The sequence below is a fragment of the Microplitis mediator genome, chromosome 8 (genome assembly GCF_029852145.1).
Source record: "Microplitis mediator isolate UGA2020A chromosome 8, iyMicMedi2.1, whole genome shotgun sequence".
In the NCBI taxonomy this organism is placed as follows: domain Eukaryota; kingdom Metazoa; phylum Arthropoda; class Insecta; order Hymenoptera; family Braconidae; genus Microplitis; species Microplitis mediator.
Genome location: NC_079976.1, coordinates 19,548,602 through 19,570,280, shown reverse-complemented (window position 1 = coordinate 19,570,280; position 21,679 = coordinate 19,548,602). Strand labels below are relative to the sequence as shown.

Below are 21,679 nucleotides of genomic sequence, written 5' to 3'. Positions count from 1 at the left end.
TAAGCCGATAGATGGCATCCTCTCAGCATGCTTCTCACATATACTTGTCCACACCTCAGTTTTAATATATAAGACTTGAGACAACTACACTTGTAAGTACAGACACTAATACAACCTGTAGATGGTAGGCAGCTAGTGCCAGCTCTGGGGGTGATGCGAATTACTCAACCACCTTTAATCTGGTGGGGTGCCCATGACCCAATCTAGTTTGTAAAAGATGCGTGTATGTTACTTTTTTACGCAATTACCATCGTACATAACTTCAAAAAAAAACATCCAAAAATAACCTCAAAAGCATGTATTAGTCGGTAAAATAGATCTTGCCGACCGCCAACACAACCCAATCGACAGCCAAGCCAAGTTGACTGACGGGCAATATCAAAACATACGATAAAACAGTGCTTACCAACTGCAAAATCAGAGCTTACCGACTGCCAATCTAAGGACAGTCAGTAAAACAGGCCTTACCGACTGCCAGTATATCCACCTACTGCCAACAGGTTAATCTCCGTCGGTAAGTTAGCACGGACTAGAACCCACAACCTGTTTTATCGGGGGGGGGGGGTGGACTCCCCCAGCTCAACTACTCAGGTTAGGCAATAGAGTTAAATTGATGGTGTGATACCGACGGGGAATCGAAAAAATCGAAGTGCGCAAATCACGAAATGACTTTCAAGCTTAAAATTAAAAAACAAAAGTAAAGAAAAAGAACAGGTGATTATTTTGATAGTTTAAATAATACGAAAATTATAAAATATACAAAAATGAATGAATAAACGTTCCTCAGTACTACAAAACCACAACGCCGTACATAAATAATTAATGTACCATAAATTAAATGCAAAACAAGTGTAATTAAATTTCTTATAGTCATGACAGCCTCTTAGCGTAGATTTATTAGAATGAAAATCAAAAAACTATGAAAAAACGAATTAAAATATTAGGGCCATCTGAAAGACTCATACTATCTGTCCTCAATTAAATAAATAATTATTTTAACATTAATTAAGTACAAGCCAAGAATAAATTGGCTTTTTAAAGTCGTGGTAGCCTCATACCGTAGTATTATTGGAACGAAAATTAAAAAATAATAATAAATAATCAAATTAAATTATTAGGGCCAGTTGAAGGGCTCACACTATCTGTCTTTGAGTAAATAAATAATTATTTTAACATTAATTCAGTACAAGCAAAGAATAATTCAACTTCTTGGAGCCACGGTAGCCTCATACCTTAGAACTATAAAAATGAAGATCCAAAAGAATTACAATAAAGCAATTGGAGCCCGTAGGGTTTCTCATAGAGCACTCTATTTTTTTTTCATGTACGTGACTATTTTATTTTGTATAGATTGACCAAACTATGACTGCCACCCAAATTTTCATTCACTGAAAACTTTAATTTTTTTCTCGTGGAAAGAACCCTCTAGTTGTTTTGTTTGCTCCTCTTGGTTTTCCTTTTATTTGTACCGGTAACGGCATCCTTACATTTTGAATAATTGATTGGCTGCTACCACAATTACCATTATTGGTTATCGATACTTTAGGACCATCGGTACACACGTCGTCATCAAAAACGATTTTGCCAATGAGTCTTTGAAGCCATCCTTCTAAAAGCTTGTCTAATAATTCTTCTCGGTCTTTAAACAATGCACCCGTGTCTTAACTACCAATTTCTACAATCTCATCGGCACGTTCTCGAAGAGCTTTTTTTCTCTGGGCTATTGTTCTGGTACAACGAATTGGAGTTTGAGCAATATGTATTTCGTTCTGAACTGACGTCCTCCGTTCTTTGATAAGTCCGTCAGAAATAATAACTGAGCTTATTTGTTTTGCGTCACGAGATTTAGACTATTTATCGACACATTATTGATGTTCAAATATCGACTTATTCAAAAACCCTTTAAGAGCCAAATTATGGCGACATGGTAAATTATTACTCCTGTTAAAATAAGAATTGCACTGCCACGATGTTGTTTTATACGTATTTGGTCCTATAATACACGTAGATTGATCTGTTTCAGAAGAATAATTACCGATGACTATTTTCTTATAAATAGATATTTCTTCTGAAAGTTTTTTATAGACGTATGGTAATAAATAGTTCATGTAATCTTTTTCATCGTTATTATCTGTACTAGATAAATTTAGCCGCTTCATGTGATCGGTTGCTGTTTTTAAATCTGTTTCCTGCTTCTGCAACTTTAAGAATAAAAAAAAACTTTTACCAAACGCACAAAGCGTATTACGAAGGCTCAAATTGCTTCCATTTGTTTGTATGTACTTTCAACAACATTAGTCGTTAAATTACCGTAATTTTTATCGGTCATACTATATTTAGTCCACTCGTCTTTATTCTGATGCCAATTCTTATTAAAATAACTCACAACACATTCTGGAGCTTCTTTACACATTGTGTTATATATTATAATTTCTCTTCCTCAGTTTCAGAAAATGCCAACTTTTCTAAAAGTTTCAAGCCTAAAGATTCTTGATCAAGGTCTAAATTCATTTGTTTTATCGTTCGATTGAATGTTTTTAACGTGTGAAACAAACATAAATAAAATTTAACATTAGGAAATATTTTAATAAAAGCATTCCGTTCATTTAAATCTTTGTCTGACATAAAACATTTAATAATCTTGGATGCATCACAATTTTCGTTTTTAAATCAGTGTGCAATCCATTCTAGTGTAGCTGCATGTTCATTTTTAATAGCTGCAGCTCTGACTATTTTTCTTCTACCATTTCTAGTCTGGACCATCAATAAAAATAAGACAAAATTTAGCTGGAGTAGTTTATGTGGCAGTCATGAAAATAGTCTCTGGATTTAGCTTCATTGATTGTTTCATTTCATCATCACAAAAATAAAGGCTTTTAAATCTATAAGACTGTTCTTTTTTCAGAATCTGTACAGAACACTCTAAAATATAAAACATAAGCATTAAGTATAAACCACTCTTTTCATACACTCATAATATTTTGAAATAAATACTTACTATAATCATGTTGCAATAGCTTTACAAAAGAATCTAAATTATTATCTGATTTTTCTTTACTTTTAGCTTCCAAATTTAGTAAATCTTTATATTTTAAATACTTTTGTTTGTTGTCAGCTAAGTCACTTTTAACTAATTTAGAATTAGCTCCTATCGATAATATTTTAATTGCAGCCTTTTCAGTTTCTTCCGAAAGCCGTCGGTGCTGAGAAATAGTAGGTCGTAGTTCCTATTGAAAAATTTGAAAAGTGACATCAGTAAACATAAACTGTATTCAATAGTTATAGAATTTCAATTTTCATCTTACTTTATAGTGCACAAGATGATTTTCATGATTTAAATGTATGTCGAAAATTACTAACGTCTGAGTCTTTTTATCGATGTGAATCTTGATATAGGCACTACAATTGTGTTTATAAGTGCTGCAAATAAAATATTTTTGATGAGTTATATAGATAAATCAAAACTTAATGAATGGTAAACTAATACATGACTTCTAATTAGATAATTTTTTAACCAATAAATATTTTATCATTTGTTACCTGCTAATCCGTTCGCCTGACGATTGTGACGTTTTTGCCGCCGGTCCATATTTGCATTAGTACCAAAGGTATTCATATTTTAGTTTCTCACATATCCTATCTTTTTTTTGATCGTTTAGATTCATATTTGATAAATAAACCAGATATAATAAATCGGATCGTTTGTTAACGAAAGTTTCTTTTATATTATCGCTTCATTCCTCCAGAAGTGTTTCGAGATCACTAATCGTATCAAATGATTTTTTTAGTAGATTACGCGACATTTTCAACAATAATTGAACAACAAAATCTATTAATAACGAGAAATATCATACGTGACGTTGTATATTTAAACGAGAGTGTTTTATTTTTTTCCCCGTTGGACAGAAAAAATGTGTAGATTTCAATAGTTGCAGCGTTTGTTTCGGAACTAGCGGCAAAAAAAAGAACTAACTATCATTTGTAAGCAAAGACACATCCTATACCTATGTTAATGTCGTTAAATGTATGTATTAATGTTGTGAGTGAGTTGTTAATCTAGCGTTGTTGTGTTTTACACTTGGGAAGAGAAGCGTCGTTTGTAGTCGTGTACCCGCGCAAAAATCCACCCCTCAATTCCGTGCAGGTATCAATTTATTTATTATATAACATATATTTTTGCCCAGCTCTTTATGAAATTATGTTAATGTAATTTATTTTAATATATAGGCATGGACAAGTATTTCGAAGCCTGTGCTGAATTCGACACCATACAGCAATTGGAAATGCTATCGATGATTATACTCGTGAAACGAGTTTTAAATTTTCAAAAGGACGTACAAGGACACTGAAGAATGTTTGCGATAAAATTAATAAAAAATACAACGATGAGCTTTATTATAATGAAGTGCAGTACAACTGCACCCATTTCGGAATTCATGTTTCTAAAGGAAGAGGTAAAAGAGAACGTTTGTGAGTATAGTATTGAATTTATTTTTATTTAAATATGACGTTATAGTTTCCACGAACGACATAACCTATAACGAATAAAATCAATAACGAAACGAAAAAATTAATGCAGGTTTATTTCACTATCAAATTTGCGATTTTCGATTGAATATTAACTACTTATCTCTCTAGTATATAAATTCATTAATAGAAAAATTGCTTTCCATCGCAATCAATTCTTTACGAAAACGCTTTTGTCATTGGATTATGAATATTTGAGTCACAAATTGCATGCTTCTTTTTACTTTTATTAAATGTTAATTTAATTTATTTCTACTCATCATTTGTTATGATGAATAAGTAAATAGTTATTAATAATCAACAAACATTGACGATAATTATGAAATTAATATTTTTCAAGGTCAAAAAGGACAGACTGTAAAGTGATGCTGAAATTAAGCGTCGATCGACAAAAGAAATTTTTAAAAGTAATAGAATGTTCGTACCACCATAACCACGAACCACTAGTAAGTATTAATATAAAAGTTTAAGAAACACAAAGAAATATTTAAGTGACTGTGAACGCATAGTTAAAATAAATTTATATGATGATTCATTTACATAACCGAAATTTGCTTCATTTTAAGGACATGATTGATGGAAGGAATTAATAGTTCAAAAATAAATATCCGGCAGGAAACAAATATAAAAGATAAAGGCTTAAATCGAACAAGTTCGTTGACACCTGAATATGATCTGCCGATATCTGACGCACCAGCGGTACCTGAGAAAGTTACTAGAGATAGTGAGGAAATGGTGAGGGAAAATAAAAAAAAATTTATAAGTCGATAACATGTTAAACTATCGATAAGAAGATCTGAAAATGAAGAGACCGATAAAGAAACTAAAGCTAGCTTGGAAAAGAAACTGAAAAGAAATTAAAATCAAGACGATAAAGTTACTTTAACGGAAATAAGTATTAAGGACAATGTGCCATTTAAGTCAAAGACAATTGTAACGACACAAGAATTTGCTACAAAAACTTGGGTATCTAATACTTTGGGAGGTATTGAACAAGTACCATCGTCAGATATCATGGCAGAAATGATACCATCGTCATCGCGAGGTCAACCAAAGAAAAAAAAAACAACTGAAAGCTATTGGCCTACCTAAATCCTCAAAAACACAGATCATGTACTACCAGTCAAATTTATTAAATTGTCGAAAGACGAAAGAAAAGACTTTATGATATGCTGTATTGAGAATCACAAAATTAAAAACAAAGTAAAAAATGTTCACAAATTTGTCTCTGATGGAAAAATATTGAAGATTGAAAACGTGAAACACCTAAATGTAGAAAATTTGAGTCATCCTTTAACAAAAAATCAACTTAATATAATAAAAGAGCATTTGGATGAAGACTCCTTCAATTACCTTAAAGAAATTATTCATTTAAGAGAAAAGTAAGATATTTGGAAGTGCAACCAGTGCAACGGATTACTGAGCGAAGCGTTTACGACCGAATGCGTAAGCTGCTTATGCTGGTATTGTGAAAAATGTGGACTGAACAGAAAAAATATACCAAAAATTTGGTTCTGTAAAAATTGCATGCATGAAGAAAAATAAGGGAAATCTTATAAAGTTGATAAGTTCGATAGTAGCACACAAAACAACATACTCACGTCATTACATAACGTCAATACTATTGCAACCGAATCTGAATAATTATTGAGACAGCGACGACAGAGACAGCAGCGACAGTGATTATTGAATTAAATTATAAAAAGTTGATAACTTAGAGAAATTCAGAGAAGAACTGTATGCTCCATAAACAACTCTAATAGCCATGATTATTTTTAAGGAATTTTTTATTATTTTCATACTGAATAGTCGATGGTATGAAGCTACCATAAATTTAAGGAATATAATACATTTAAGATGGTAAGAAGCTACAGTGACTTTAAGAAGTCGAGTTAGTCTTGGCTTGTACTTAATTAATGTTAATTTCATTCTTTATTTAGTTTTATACAGATACTCTGAACCCTTCAGGTGAATCTAATATGTTAATTGGTTTATTTATAATTATTTTTTAATTTTCATTCCAATAAATCTACGCTATAAGGCTACCGTGACTTTAAAAAGCCAAGTTATATTTGGCTTGCACCTAATAAATGTTAAATTAATTATTCTTGTAGTTAAGTACAGATAGCCTAAGCCCTTCAGGTGGCTCTAGTAGGTTAACTTGTTTATAAATAATTATTTTTTCACTTTTGTTCAAATAAATCTACGCTAAGAGGCTATGACTATAAGAAATTTAGTTACACTGATTTTGTTCTTAATTAATGGTCAATTAATTTTTGATTCACTTGGGGATAGATTGTCTGATCCCTTCAAGTGGCCCTTATAATTTAATTTGTTTATTTATAATTATTTTCTAATTTTCATTCTAATAAGTCTACGGTATGTGTTGCGTAATCACAACTACATTCAAATTTGAATGTAGTTGAACTTCCGGCAAATAGAGGCAGCACCTACTGGGGCCTAGTGTCTATCAATTCAAACTTGACTAGCGCAGTGCGGCGCATGCGCATCGATTTTTCCTGCCTCGTGTTGAGAAGACCGTCGCCATTATCTATTCGTTTTATACATTTTCAAGTGTCACTACGTGTTTTGTATAATCTATTAAAATTGCGCTCATCTCGAGTAAATAGTTGAAAGTAATCAATAAACTACGTTAAGGGTTCATAACTCTACATAGAAATATAATTATTTTTATAATTGCGAGTTCAGAGCTCAAAAAATAAATAAAAACCAACATCAAGAAATCCAGTGTTCTACAACCTGTTCCTGAGGAGGTTATTTTCGACGGAGAATCGTACAGGTGCTTAATTTCTACTTTATAAATTAATTCAAGTGTTCATCAAACCAAAAGACTCAGTTTTATTATTTATTTGATTAATAAGCGGCTGAGGCAGCCGTTCGGCACGCGCGTGGCTCGGGCGATCACCGAAGTTAAGTAGCATTGAGCATGGCCACAACTTGGCTGGGTGACCGTTTAGCCACGCGTTGGGTTCGAACGAAGGTCTCTGACCGTTAGGCGCGGGATGAAGATCCAGTGATCGGTAAAATGGGAATTTTATCGATCACTGGAGCTTCACCCAAACCGAAACTGTACTGGCTAGGTTTTCTCTGTGGTTTCCCTATGCCACTACACCTCCATTGCACGAGGGAGGTTGTAGGGCATCACCGTAATGATGCAGTACAGTATAAGCACAAGTCGGCCCACAGCCGCACAATGAAGGCAGAAAGAGAAGTAAAGCAGTTGCGATATAAAGGCAAAAAGTGTAAAAGGCCGTTACTACGGCTATATACTAGAAAAACAAGTAAAAAAATATTTGTTTGATTAATATTATGCTCAATTTCTTAATTAAACTAAAAGTTTTTTTTCGCTCAGTAGCCTCTGCTATCATGCTACCACGTGTTCAACAGATAAATTAAAATCAGTGTAATTTATCATGAGCTCATTAAATTCAATTCAATTAAGTGATCAATACTATTAAAACGCAAAAATAAAATTATTTTTGTATTCAGTGCTATTAAAAATAGAAATTACGTGTTCAATAATTCACTTCGCTCAGTAACCTCTGACATCATGTTACTTATTATCATGACATTTTTGCAATCAACTCAGTGTTCAATTAAACTCAACTTGATTATTTTTAATTCATTTATTTACTCGAGCTCAACTCAATAATTTGTATTCAATCATTCACGTATTCATGAGCTCGGACATTCAACAGTATTTAGAAATTAAATAAACTATTTAATTTGCAACCCAGTGATATTTTGTGCTGTGACAAATAAAAATATTGTTATATTTTTAAATATGCGTATTTTTCAAACATCCTAACCACCAACCAGTCCTGGCATGTCTTTATTTAATTAATATTACAACAGTATGAAGTGACCGTGATTTTAAGGAGCCAAGTAATTCTTGGCTTGTACTTAATTAATGTTAAAATAATTATTTATTTAATTAAGGACAGATAGTGTGAACCTTTCAGATGACTCTTATAATTGAACTTGTTTATTTGTAATTATTTTTCAAGTTTCATTCTAATCAATCTACAGTATGAAGTGACCGTGAATTTAAGAAGCCAAGTTTTTCTTGGCTTGTACTTAATTAATGTTAAAATAATTACTAGTGTACGTTGCGCGCGCAAGCGCGCGCGTGAAGTACGGCATTGTACAGTAAAATCAAAATTTGAATAATAACAACTAACGATTATAATAAAAAGTAATAAATTATGAGAAAATTTCCTTGAAAACGAAGTTTTTAACCGATTTATTAAGTTTCGTTTCGTTTAAATACACTTGTAATGCTACCCAAGCTCGAACTCTTGAAAAAGCTACGTACAATTGCCCGTGATTAAACACGTCTTTAGTGAGATCAACCCCAATTTTTTCAAAAGTTTGACCTTGTGCTTTATTTATGGTCATGCAAAATGCTACTTTGATTGGGAATTGTCTTCTTTTGAAAGAAAATGGATAAACGTTCTCGCAATATAATGTTACTCTATTAATGAAAACAATGTCACCAGTTTTGTCACCCGTCAAAATTTTGCATCGTATAACATTGAGACCTAAATCTAAAATCATTAACCTTGTGCCATTACATAATCCTTCATTTAAGTTAAGATTTCTAATCAGCATTACTATTGTGTACTGTCTTAAGTGTAGTTCGTACGGAGGAAAATTAGGGGGATTTAGAGTATTTAAATATTCCGGTAAAATAGCATCGTCGAAATTCCCATTATCACACTGTCAACGGCCGCATAAATTTTCTCTGTGGACTTATTTAAAAGTTCAACAACTTGTTTATTTATCACATCTACATCTACATTTCTGGCCGACAAAATGACAGTTTTTGTTAATTCATCGTAACGTTTTCCTCTGATAATATTTCCGTACACATTTTCAACAATGTCATTATTTTTGGATATAAAACACGCGTCAGGAAGATCTAGTTCATCATTTAAGTCATTAAGACTTCCATCACCAACGTTCAGTAAAAATTTTACGAATTCTTTTTCTTCTGGCAATGCGCGCATATTTTGGGTTAAAGAAAATTTGTGAAAATGAGCCCACAATGAACTGAATTTTATGGATAAATTAACTGTTCCAGTACGGGTAGCATGAAGTTGAACTGGAAGTAATTGTCGAAAGCCACCCCCTAAAATCATTAGTTTTCCGCCAAAAGGAATATCGTTATTCATAATGTGTCGCAAAGTACGATCGATTATTTCTAAAGCGTATCTGGGTGACATCGGGGCTTCATCCCAAATAAAAACATCTACATTTTTTAAATATTCACCTTGTGATGAATTAGGTACAATGTGTGAAGACGAATCAGAAAACATAGGAACGGGTAAGCCGAAAGTTTTATGAACTGTTTTTCCATTGGGTAAAAGAGTAGCTGCGATACCTGTGTAAGCCATTGTACACACATTTTTATTCATATTCCTCATTATATGACATAATGTAGTGTAGATGAATGTTTTACCAGAACCACCAGGTCCATCTATATAAACACAATGAGGGTCATCACTTCTTTTATTATTAACTAAATTTAAAACAAAATCTACCACTTCTTTTTGATTAACATTTAATTTACAATAATATGATTGGGATTCGTTTAATGTAGGAATTTGTAAAGACTCTGCGTCTATTAAATCCTCGATTTCGTTTATTTGCCGCATACTGGGATATGCTGAAAGACTATAACCATCTCGGTGAAGCATAGTATTATTATACACGTAAGCTTTATTCTGTCCATCTTCTGCACTTAAAAGTCTACAAAAATCTTCAGACATAGCTTCTTTAAACTCTTCCCAAAGTTCTTCTGGATGAAGAGGGTGGCAATGAATTAGTATGCGAACGAATAAACAACGTAATTGTCGTGGCATCATCCATACTACCGCTTCATTTAATGTTCGTCTCCATTCTTGATCGTCTTCAATAAGCTCGGCCGCTAAACATGCCAACATATAAGTATCATAGATGACCCCATTTACCGTTCTAAGATCTTCAAAACTTGTTGCACCTTCGATGTTAATCAATAACAATCTAAGGTGAAATAATTCAATTTGAGAGGGACTAACAGAATACATACGACCGATAACGTTGAAGTGTCGTTTACGCGGTTGCCAACATGAAACATTCGTATCATTATTTTTTTTAAACACGTAATGATGTGGAATATCACTGTAAATGTACTGCCGGGCGGATGGATCACGTTGATTTAACAAAAAGTAATCTATCAACATTGTTTGCTTCTGTAGAGCTTCTTGGAGATCGTTGACGTTGCAATCATCATTGATTGTTATACTTTGTTGATTTGGTAAATGTACAGGTAAGCGTATAATGGAATGACTTTTATCTTGTAAAGGCTTAGACAAAATTCGCCAAACGCCTTCAAAAGGGCCAACATAGCGAGCATCGACAAAGTCTCGTACTTCATCATCATTAATTATATTAACACTCGAATCATGAGATGTTTGGTTTTGATTCATTAACGGTTCAGTTCTAGCATTCAGTATATTTCCATTTATTGTTATTCCTGCTTTGTCATGGCCTTTATATACGTATTTATATAAATATTTAACTGCCCTTATAGAAGAAACAACTTCTACGTTGATGTGACAATTAAAAGTTTCTAATAACTTCGGATTGTATGGGACCACATGGCGATTATCAAAAATGTCATCGTTTCGTGAAAAAGTTCTTCCTTCGTCTCGTCGACGGTAAAAAGGATATCCATTTTCATCCATTGTTGTTTCATTACGAAAACTTTTCGGGAATTTTTTTGAACATGACCCGTTAACTAAGCACCAATCGCCACAAGGACCATGAAGCATGTTTTTTGTAACGATATCATGCAACGTAGGATTACTTGTTTGATCTGGGATTTCTGCAGATATAAATTTATCGACACCATCGGGAGTTGTTATTTTAGAACCGTTTTTTAATGTTATTAACATGTGTAAATGTGGCAATGCACAACCCAGTTGTAAGCAATAACTTCACCAAAGAGATTTTGTTTCACAATCATCTGAATCAAAACATCATTTTTTATATCAAATACACGTGCAACTAAATCAGGTCTATCCGAAGCACTTTGTCCTGGCAATAAATTATCGGTAATTTCACGCCATTTTGGATTGCATGTCATAGTCACGAACAAATCTGGCTTACGAAATTTACGCACAATGGACATAGCATCTTGATAATGCTGCAACATATTACGTGATGAACCAGAGAAGCTTGATGGTAGAATAACAATTTTACCTATGTTGGAATTTGAATTATTATTATTGACTCGTGATTGTAAATGATCTAATAGGCCTTGATACGATTCGGCCCGTAATTTTTTTTGATTAAATTTACAATAATTTAATCTATCTTTCTCTATCTTAACATAGCTATCGACTATCCATTGTTGAGATAAACGTCGTCCCATTAAAAAAACATTAAAGTCATTTCGAATAGCTAATCTGTACTTATAATAATCGGCACGCGTTACTCTTCGATTGGTTTTGTGCACGTATGGTATAAACTGATGCCATCCTTGATTACCATAAGGATGAAATAAAGGATAAACCCAGGGTTCAGTGTTAGGGTCCATAGTACTTAAATACTGAAAAGATTTTGATGTTTTATTTTGAATTGTAACATAAGACTCAGGAATTTCACCATCCGCATTCGTAGAGAAAACTGCGGCAACTTCATTTACTCTCTGATAATTATATCGTCTAACATCCATACCCGGTTTCAATGTAAAAATTAAATTCAACTCAGGTTCTACAGTGTCTCCGTTTGGATTAATTATTGATTGATCTTTTAGTACATCCTTCATCATCTGGTAGGATTTAGCGAAAACGTTATGTTGACGAATTGTCATATCGATAGCTTGTAAGAGGCCTCTGTCACAATCCACATTTCTTTAGGACCGATATTCTACAGCTTCAGTCGAATCGACAATAAATAACTGACCATAGCTTGGTGATTCAGTTAAAGATGGATATAATGAAGTATTGATTTGATAATATACTTGTCCTTGGATCTTGAAACAATATGGACCCCGTCTTTGAGAAGATAAATCAACCAAGTTTGCATTAAACGAAGCGAATGAAAACGAACTGTTAAAATTACGAATACGATCAAAAAAGTTTTTTGACTTTTCGTGAGTACCTTCGAATAAGGCTTTCAGCAATGTCGGAAATTCTGGTAAAGGCTCTAACACTACTTCACCATGGCGACAACAGTCATTAAAAGAATTAGTTTTATTTGCCACGACTTCAGCAGCAAAATGTTTTGCATTACAATGATGACAGTTAACATTCATTCCACCTATGTAGTTTTCTTCAATTATATTTTCATTGTTGGTGTTATTGATATTTAATCGATTTGAAGAATAATTTTGAACTGAGAGTTCAGTGCTAGATATCCCTCGATTAGTAGATTCATCAGCTATTATTCTACAATAATTATGTTCAGGAAACCGATACTGCGATACATTCGGACTTAATGTTGCTGTTCTACAATAATCATGTTCATAGTGGCAATTATGAGATGCGGTTGATGTTGATGGTAACGGATTATTTGACGTAGAAGGCATATTAATATTATTGTCTATATAACTATTGGAGTTAATAACGCTATCCATATTTTGAGCTGTGTCTATATTATGTACGGGTTGCTTGCGTACCGTACTGTTTTTCAACCGGCGCTGACGTTGTTGTTCTCTTTGCTTTTCACGACGTGCTTTTTTAATCTCTTCTTCTTCGGCTGGTGTACGTTCGATTTTCCTACGACCCATTGTTATTCTATTGGTTATTGTTTACAAAACAATACAATAAATAAAATGATTAATTCAGATGGTGATTGTATTTAAAAATTATGGATACGTATAGATAGGAAAAGTAAAGGAAAATTTTTGTGGAATAATGGATTTTATTGATATTTTAAATTACAAACCAGATTATTAGTAATAAAATTTAAAATTTATGAAGATTATGTACAGAATTCACTTGTAATCTATACAATAGAAATATAAATTTAGATTCATTTATTGAAAATATATATTAATAATATAAAGTAATTTGACCTTAATAAAAAAATTGTGATAATTTAAAAAATAGATTTTAATTTATTTAAACATGTTATTAATTTAAGAAATTTTATTCAAATTATTTTTACTTTTATTTAATATTATGAATACTTAATTCTAGTTTTTATCAGCTATGTTGTTTAAGTATGGTTTTTTATTGTTTTTATGTATAATTATGGTTTGTATAAGTTTTTTTTTGTTTGTGTTTTAGGTTCAATAAATATTCATGTAATTTGTTTGCTAGTAGTTGTCAATAATTAATTCTTATCGTTATTGGTTAAATTGTTAAGTTTTATTGTTTTGTTATGGTTTTTTTAAGTTTTTATTTATTGTTTCAAGTAGTTATGTTTGTTTCAGGATTCAGGTATTCTTGTCTGATTTGTTTTTTTTTTTAATCATCTGGTTCGTTCCAATTTGTTTATATTAATCTTTGTTAATAATGTTTAAGGTCAAATTTCAATTTTCTGTTAAAACTTTTCGTAAGCAGTTAGTTCATTTTGTTTTCAGAATTTGTAGACGTTTTTATCAAGTATTAGTTTTCACTGGATCGACCTGAAAAAAAAAAAAAATTATTATAATTTGAATTCGGAATTTTATGCAAAAAAAAAAAATATAAATAAGAGGATCGCTATCCGGGAAGACAGTTGTGAGGCTTGAACACGGTTTGAAGTATTGTGATATTTCATATTGAGTCTTTTGAACTCATTGTAAAATTTAGTTGAACGTTTATTCAGTTATATTGATTTTAATTCAATTTTCGTAAATCAAAACTTTATATCAACTACCGATGTTTTAAAACCCTAGTGAATGTTTCATTCACCTTCACAATTATCTTCTTATCATAAGTTTTCTGAATAGCTATTTACTTTCATGGTCACTTACATTTTTTATTATTGAAATTAAGAAATTTTAATATTTTTATTTTTATTTTATTGTATCGATGACCAAATAGGTGTTACGTCCTGGAGTCGTGTCGGCTTGTGAGTTGCCGGCGCGAATTATTTGAATTGGACGTGACTGTAGATCTTCGGATACGGGGTAGTTCTCGAAAGCTCGAAATAACTTGGTCGTGATTTAATGAATAAATATGTTTGATTTATTCATATAAAATAGAATAGTCGAAGAATTTGGATAAATATACACTTGAGTTTACAATTATTATGTGACAAATAACTTCGTGTCAAAAGAATAATATAATTAAATTAAACCGGGAGTTTACTTGCGTGTTATAAACCGCACTACTAATATTTCTGGTTGATGTGAGAGAGTGATGGATTGGGCATCGGCTTTTTATATCTTTACATGAGCCAACACCCTAGAGAAAAGTGGGATAAGGTTTGAGGGCCTTATTCCCAAAAAGAGGGAGTTCGTTATCATCGTTCGACGCGGATGCTGTTGCGTCAGCAGTCGGACGATGTTTTTCAATGTTTTCGCTTTTTCGTGGAAAAACTAATTTCACTTTTTATATTCTTTTAACAGTCATTATTTGTCGTACAATTATTCTTATCTATTTTTATTCATTAACATTCTTTTAGAGAAATTGATGATGAATAAATATTATAATGCATTAAAAATATCTTATCTATTTGACTATTTTTAAGTGCATACTTATTAATATTTATTATAAAGAAAATATTTTATTATTCTATTATTTAAATATATCGATTTGGCGGGTCTCAGGTCGGTCTATTATTATTTAAGATTTAAAAATTGGCAGAGCCATCTGATGAGCAGGCTGGGACGTAACACCTCCCCACCCGGTGGACAAGCGCCCCGCTTGTTTTGGGCCTTATCTCCTCTCGGAAAAAAAGGTTTTGACCGTCCCAGCAGTAATTCTCTATTTTACCCATCTCCGGTTTTTATGGAATCTACTTACCGACCTGTAGCCCAAAGACTTAAAATAGTGTTGCCACAATCTGATAAAACTTCGTTTTTATCATATTCGATTGTTATTTTGGTTCGATATATTGAGGGTATCGATCTATCGCATGTGGATAATTTGTTTTCTTATCACTTAACAAATTTTTATTTATATATTTTTTTTTTTATACAAAATTTGTATTATTATTATACTTTTAATTTTCCATATCGAACCTAATGTAAATATCTTTATATGGAGATTTACATCTCGTGGTCGAATAAAATATGTTATCTATCTATCTATATTTTTCTTTTTGAATCCCTTTATATGAAAAAAACTGAAATTAACATGATTGTGTTTATGAACAATCTTACATTTGTGAGGTGTGTAAACATTGATTATAATAATAGAGTTATCGCTATCATTAAATTTTTGTGTATTTCTATTATTTGAGGTTTTACATGAAATATTCGAATTAAATTTAAAAAAAAAAAAAATCATTAAATATTTGAAATTAGTTTTAATTATTTATCTTTGCCACATCGATTTTAACGATTTTTTTTTTCTTTAATGACCATACATTAAAATCTCGTTTTCTTTAATCCGATCATTTTTTTAATGTTAGCAAACACTTTTGTAGTTATTTTTGTTTTATTTTAATCCTCTCATTATCTCGGGTGACGAACTCATACGTCACAAGTTTCTCTTTTCTTTTTAAAAAAAAAATTAATTTTTATGATTTTTTTTTTTTTTTATTGTTACTGAAATATATTGCTTTTATTTATTCGAATTTGTTTCGATTCCATTTTTTTTGTCTGTCTTTTTATTGTTTGTAGAAAGGAAGAGAAAAAAAAATTTTATTTATTAGAAAAAAAAATTTTATATGTATACTATTATTAACTTTTTTTTTATTATTATATGACAAAAAAAAAGAGGGGAGAGAGAAATATTATGTATAACATTTGTTTTTTTTTTCTCTATATTATGGGTAATTAAGGTCTGCATGTTAAAATTTAATATTGTTTTCGTTATATATCTATATTATTTATTCTTTATAATTTTAGTATTGAAAGAATGTTGCACATTCTTAAAATAAAAAAAAAATGTCGAGATTTGTAGGTTGAAAATTTATTATTTATTTATTTATTTATTTTTTTTTTTTTTTTTTCAAAACAAGATTTCTCCTCTTTTTTTTTTTCAATATAATTTTCCATAATTTCTTTTCTCATATGTCATACTATAAGTGTTTCTCTTAATGAAAAAAAAAGTATTAATTTTCCATTACTCTAAAAAAAATGGTAATTTCGAATATTTATTCGTTAATGTTTTCAATTGATTTCTATTATATAAAAAAAAATTTATTATTTTTTGTCTCTATATATTCCTGATAAAATTCATTTCCTCTGCCTCGCTTTTCTTTTGAAAAAAAAACAATATATATTTTTTTTTTTTTTTTTTTAAAAAAAAAAGCTCAAAGATATACGTACATACATAAAATGTCAAATGTTTGTCCATGAGTGAACAAAAGTTGGGGAAGAAAAAAAAAAATTTTACGATTTTTTTTCTTATGCAGCATTAGAACGTTCCAACAATTAATAGCATATTCTCTATTTTATTATCATTATTATTTTCATTATTATTATTATTTATTAATAATAACAATTTTAATGATAAATGTAATTATTATATTTAAAAAACCAATCAAATTATATCATATCATGAAGGACCTTTTCCTCCACCGTCCATCTTACGGTTTTAAATAAATTTTATTATTATTATTATATATTTTCGCTATTAAAAAAAAAATAAAAAAAAAAATTTTGGAAAAATTCTATATAGTAAAAAAAATTCATATAAATTCGTTCGTGTCAGCCGCCGGAGGGGTGCGCGTGGGCGTTAGTTAGGTTTGGAGCGGGGGTTTTCTTCGGTTTGAGGCCCTTTTTCCGATATTTCATTTGCCTATTTCAGAATGGGTGTGATCTATTGTCTCCGAGTGGGGTTTAGTGAGTGGTTCGGGGAGATTTGTTATAAAAGTTAGTGTTTTATTGTGTGATCGTCTATTTCCAAGAAGGTTATTATAACTAGTAACTAATAACTGTTTCTACGATGCCGCAGCTCCAAGTTAATTACTATTTTCAGGAGTCCTTGGTAAGTGTTATTTTTCTTTTCCCTTTTTTTTTTTTTTTTTAAATTTTAGGAGGAGAGAGAAGAGAAAAAAAATTATGATTGATATATATTTTTTTTTCTTCTCTTTTCTTCTACTTGAGTATTAATATTCAAATGTATTTATTTATTTGTTTCTTTTTTTTTTCTATATAGTTAACATTAACCGGGATGTGGATTTGTCTCCTGCGGGTCCTTCTGTGGGTCGGGCAGGCGTCCCGGTGCGGACGGCGTGTTTCCGTCAGCCGCCGGACTTTTAAAAGGGTGGTGTCCGCCTTTCAGAAATTGTTCGACTTATTTAATTTTATTTGCCTAGTAAAAAATGTAAGTTTTACCCCCCTTTTTTTTTGTATTGTTTAATTTATATTTTTACTATCGAAATTTTATTTGTAATTTTATTTGTAATTTTATTTTTTTTTTATTTACGTTTGTGTTTTTTTTTCTTTTTTTAGCCTGAGTATCGTGTTGATATCAAGGGCATGGTCTCCGTTGATTCAATGGCGCGAAGGAGAATGCAGCGGAAAGCTGATCGGAACGAGTGGTTCCAGCAGCGGCTGATGCGGCCGGCTGATATCACCGAGTCCGATGATTTCGACTACATCGGGATTCGCTGGATGCACGAGGGCCGCTGGGGATGCGATCATCCAGCTGCTGATTGGGCTCATCCTGCGTGGAGTGAGCTCCCGTCATTGGAGTATTTCTACGCTTCTGACTAAATTTATTTTAACCGGAGAAAAAGAAATTGTTTTTTTTCATTTATAAGATTTTGTATTCAAACTAAATAAATGGCGGCTCGTGAAGTCGTCGGATGAAAAAAAAAATGTTTTTATTATTATTTCTAATTAAGTTATTTAAGATTTTTTTTTCTTTTTCCTTTTTTTTTATTTTCCTTTAATTATTATCATTATTTCTTTTCTATTTTTTTTTTGTTCTAGTATATTTTCTTTTATTATTCTTTTCTTTATTAATATTTTTCGTTATAATTTACTAGCAAAAAAAAATTTTCTATTATCATTTTTTTTTTTTATTTTTAATTATCCATTTATTTATTTATTTATTATTATTTTTTTTTTTATCTTCATTAAAAGTTTAGTTTTGTACGTTAAAAACTTTCTTAGTTTAAATGTAATTAATTTCTTTTTTTTTATAAAAAAAAATATTTGTAATTGTTAATTTTAATGTAATATTCATTGATTGTTTAGTTAGTAAGTAAGGTAATTATTATATGTATCTACTTAATTAAAAAAAATAAAAAGAAATTCCTTTTTTTTTTTTTTTTTTTTTTAAAAAAAATTTTACTATATATACTTTTTTTTATTATTCAACCCTTTTCTTATTATTAGTTATTTTATTTTATGGGAATATTTTTATTTCTGATATAGACCGTGTGTCGTTAGGTTCAATTTTGTTCTTTTTATTTTCATCGATAGTAGGTAAGTCAACCTTCTGTGTTATTTTTTCTAGTTTTTCTTCTTGTTTTCCATTGTCGATAAGTACTTGTAATTCTGTGTGGTCTGTTTTCTCGTCCGTAGTTTTGGCGCTGTGTGCGTAGTTTCTATGTAGTAGGAAGTTTGTCAATGAGTCCCAAATGGCACCGAGCAACCATAGACTCCAACCGAAAGCTGAGTGCAGCGCCAAAGCGTGCATTACTGTGTCAATTATAAATTTGAATGCTTTGCCTGTTATCCAGATTCCTAATAATGTAGTGCTGAATGATCCTATTATGTTGAAAAAGTTATATACTTTTCCCCATGTATTTTGTAATTTCTCCATTATTTCACTTGTGTCTATAAGTTTGCTTAATGATATTCCTTGGGAATTTATTTCTTGCCCTATAGCTCCTCTAGCTATTGTATTTAAAATTGCTGGTTTTTCTATAGGAAACATCATATTTTCTCTCAATCTGTCCAAGTCGTCGTCAGAGTATATTCCTCCTGTTGCTAAGTTTGCTGGGCTGGTATACTTCCAGGACATCTTTGTTCTCGTCGCTATTTCCTCTGGCGCCGTTGCTGGTGATATTTGGGGAAGTAGTTGGTACCAGGCGTTGTTTATATTGTAAAGCGGGGGTATCAGTGAGTTGCAGTCAATCTGGTTTCCGGTTTTAACTAAAACATGTGTTTTAGGTAGCATGAAGTATTCCTGTTCTCCTCTAATTACTGGTAATTCTTGAAAACATTCTGTTGTTTTCCTATTCTTTACTTCTATTGGTACACACTTAGCTAGTCGTATTACTTCGCCCGCCAAGTGTGCGATGTATCCTGGTTGTTTCATGAAATGGAACGCGAATTCTGCTGGATTCACAGAGGCTAGTGCTAAGGTATTATGTAATATCAGTTTTTCTAGTTCGCATTGTTGCTGCATTACGTCATTATATAAAGCTGTTATTTCTTTTCTGAGGTGGTGTTCCAGATAAACTATTTTCGTGTTAACGTATGCAAATATATCCATGTTTTCTGTTGACAGAGTCGTTCTACGCAGAAAGAAGTGTTTGTCCTCGCTGTCTACTATAAATAATTTGGGGTGTTCTGTTTTTATTATCTTGTAGCCGCAAACCGGAATGAAACCTTTCACTGATAGTGCAAAAGTGATTTGATTTGCTGTTACCGAGTATATTTCTTGACCGAATTTAGGTATTGAGATGTCTTTTATTTTCTCTGCAGGTCCTTCGTAGAGTACTTTGAACCTATTAAATTTGCACTGGTCAGTTTCTAGTAGGTTCCAGTAAGTGTTTCCGCCCTCTGTGTCCATGCAGCTACCCGTTGAGTATGCGCATTTTACTCCTGACCTCAACAATACTTCGTTCTTTTGTAAGTTTACTGGCGCGAGGTAGTCTTGGATTGTAATTGAGATTCGTCCGTGGACTACTACATTTGTCCATGAACCGTAATGATCGGCAAATTTACCCGCCTCACAGTTTCCTTTAAGGTCCACGTTCCCAGCCAAAGTTATTGGTTGAGTTGTTGTGCTATTTAAGAAGATGTCTTTTATGGTCGTTTCGTAAGTTCGGTACGTCTTAGTTTCTAGGATTCCTTTACAGGCTTCTCGAGATATTTCCTGTACGTATTCCATGTGTCCGTTGGCTACTGTTGATACGTGGCTCCAGTGCCCGCAGTTATATATGGCTCGGTTCAATATTATTTTGCATTGAATTACCTGTATATGTGACATTTCTACTAGTTGGAGTAATTGTATTTTCGTGTCAGTTTTTGCTGGTTGTGATATTGGGATGTCGCAATCTTTAATGTTCAATAATGACAGCGTGGTGATGTTCATAGCTGGAGCTCCGCAGTCATATGCAATAAAACCATTCGCTGGTAACGCAGAGATGATTAGTTGTCCCATGATTAAGAAATATATTGCGCTGTCCATTTTTCCGTTATTTATCTGTAATAGTGTGATACGTTTTTCTTGGAAAATCTTTCTTTATATATTACGTTTATAGGTTAATAATAATAAAAAAAAATATAGTTATTATAGTGAATCTTCGTAAAAAAAAAAAAAAAAATAATATTTTAATGAGCAATTTTTGCTCTATCGCAATGGATAATTTTTCTTTTTCCTGGCTTGTATTCTATCTCTATGTCGTTTTTGTCTGGCAGTACGTCTGTCACTTTGTAAGGACCTAAATAATTGTCATCAAATTTACCGTCTTTCTGATTTTTAATTAAATAAATATTTTGACCTATTTTAAACTTTACGGGATTTATTTTCTTATCGTATCGTACTTTGGATTTTAATTTTGAATTTTCTAAATTTTCTCTTGCTTCTTTTCTTGATTCTAACAATCGAATTGCAAGTTCTTTAACGTAATCCGCGTAGGTAGGGATATCATCTAAATATGAAAATTCTGATGGTAATCGCGCTTCTTTACCAAAAACTAATCTATATGGTGTAAATTTCGTACCTTCGTGTACACTTGTATTATAGGCGAAAGTTGCATGAGGCAACCATTTATCCCAATCGTCATGACTTGTAAAATGTTTAATGTAGTCTGTTAAAACTTGATGGCTTCTTTCCAGAGAACCATTCGATTGAGGATG

At 31.6% G+C, this 21,679-nt stretch overlaps 3 protein-coding genes across 3 annotated transcripts; all 3 read right to left on the bottom strand.

Annotated features, from left to right (window-relative positions):
* Nucleotides 1-9,221: 9,221 nt before the first annotated feature.
* On the bottom strand, nucleotides 9,222-11,363 carry LOC130673900 (uncharacterized). Its single transcript, XM_057479115.1, has one exon. It carries the CDS (start codon nucleotides 11,361-11,363, stop codon nucleotides 9,222-9,224), a length of 2,142 nt encoding a protein of 713 aa, XP_057335098.1.
* A 116-nt stretch (nucleotides 11,364-11,479) lies between these two features.
* LOC130673899 (uncharacterized) lies at nucleotides 11,480-12,406 on the bottom strand. Its single transcript, XM_057479112.1, has one exon. The coding sequence runs from the start codon at nucleotides 12,404-12,406 to the stop codon at nucleotides 11,480-11,482; it is 927 nt and encodes a 308-aa protein (XP_057335095.1).
* A 6,586-nt stretch (nucleotides 12,407-18,992) lies between these two features.
* On the bottom strand, nucleotides 18,993-20,981 carry LOC130673898 (uncharacterized). Its single transcript, XM_057479111.1, has one exon. It carries the CDS (start codon nucleotides 20,979-20,981, stop codon nucleotides 18,993-18,995), a length of 1,989 nt encoding a protein of 662 aa, XP_057335094.1.
* Nucleotides 20,982-21,679: the final 698 nt, after the last annotated feature.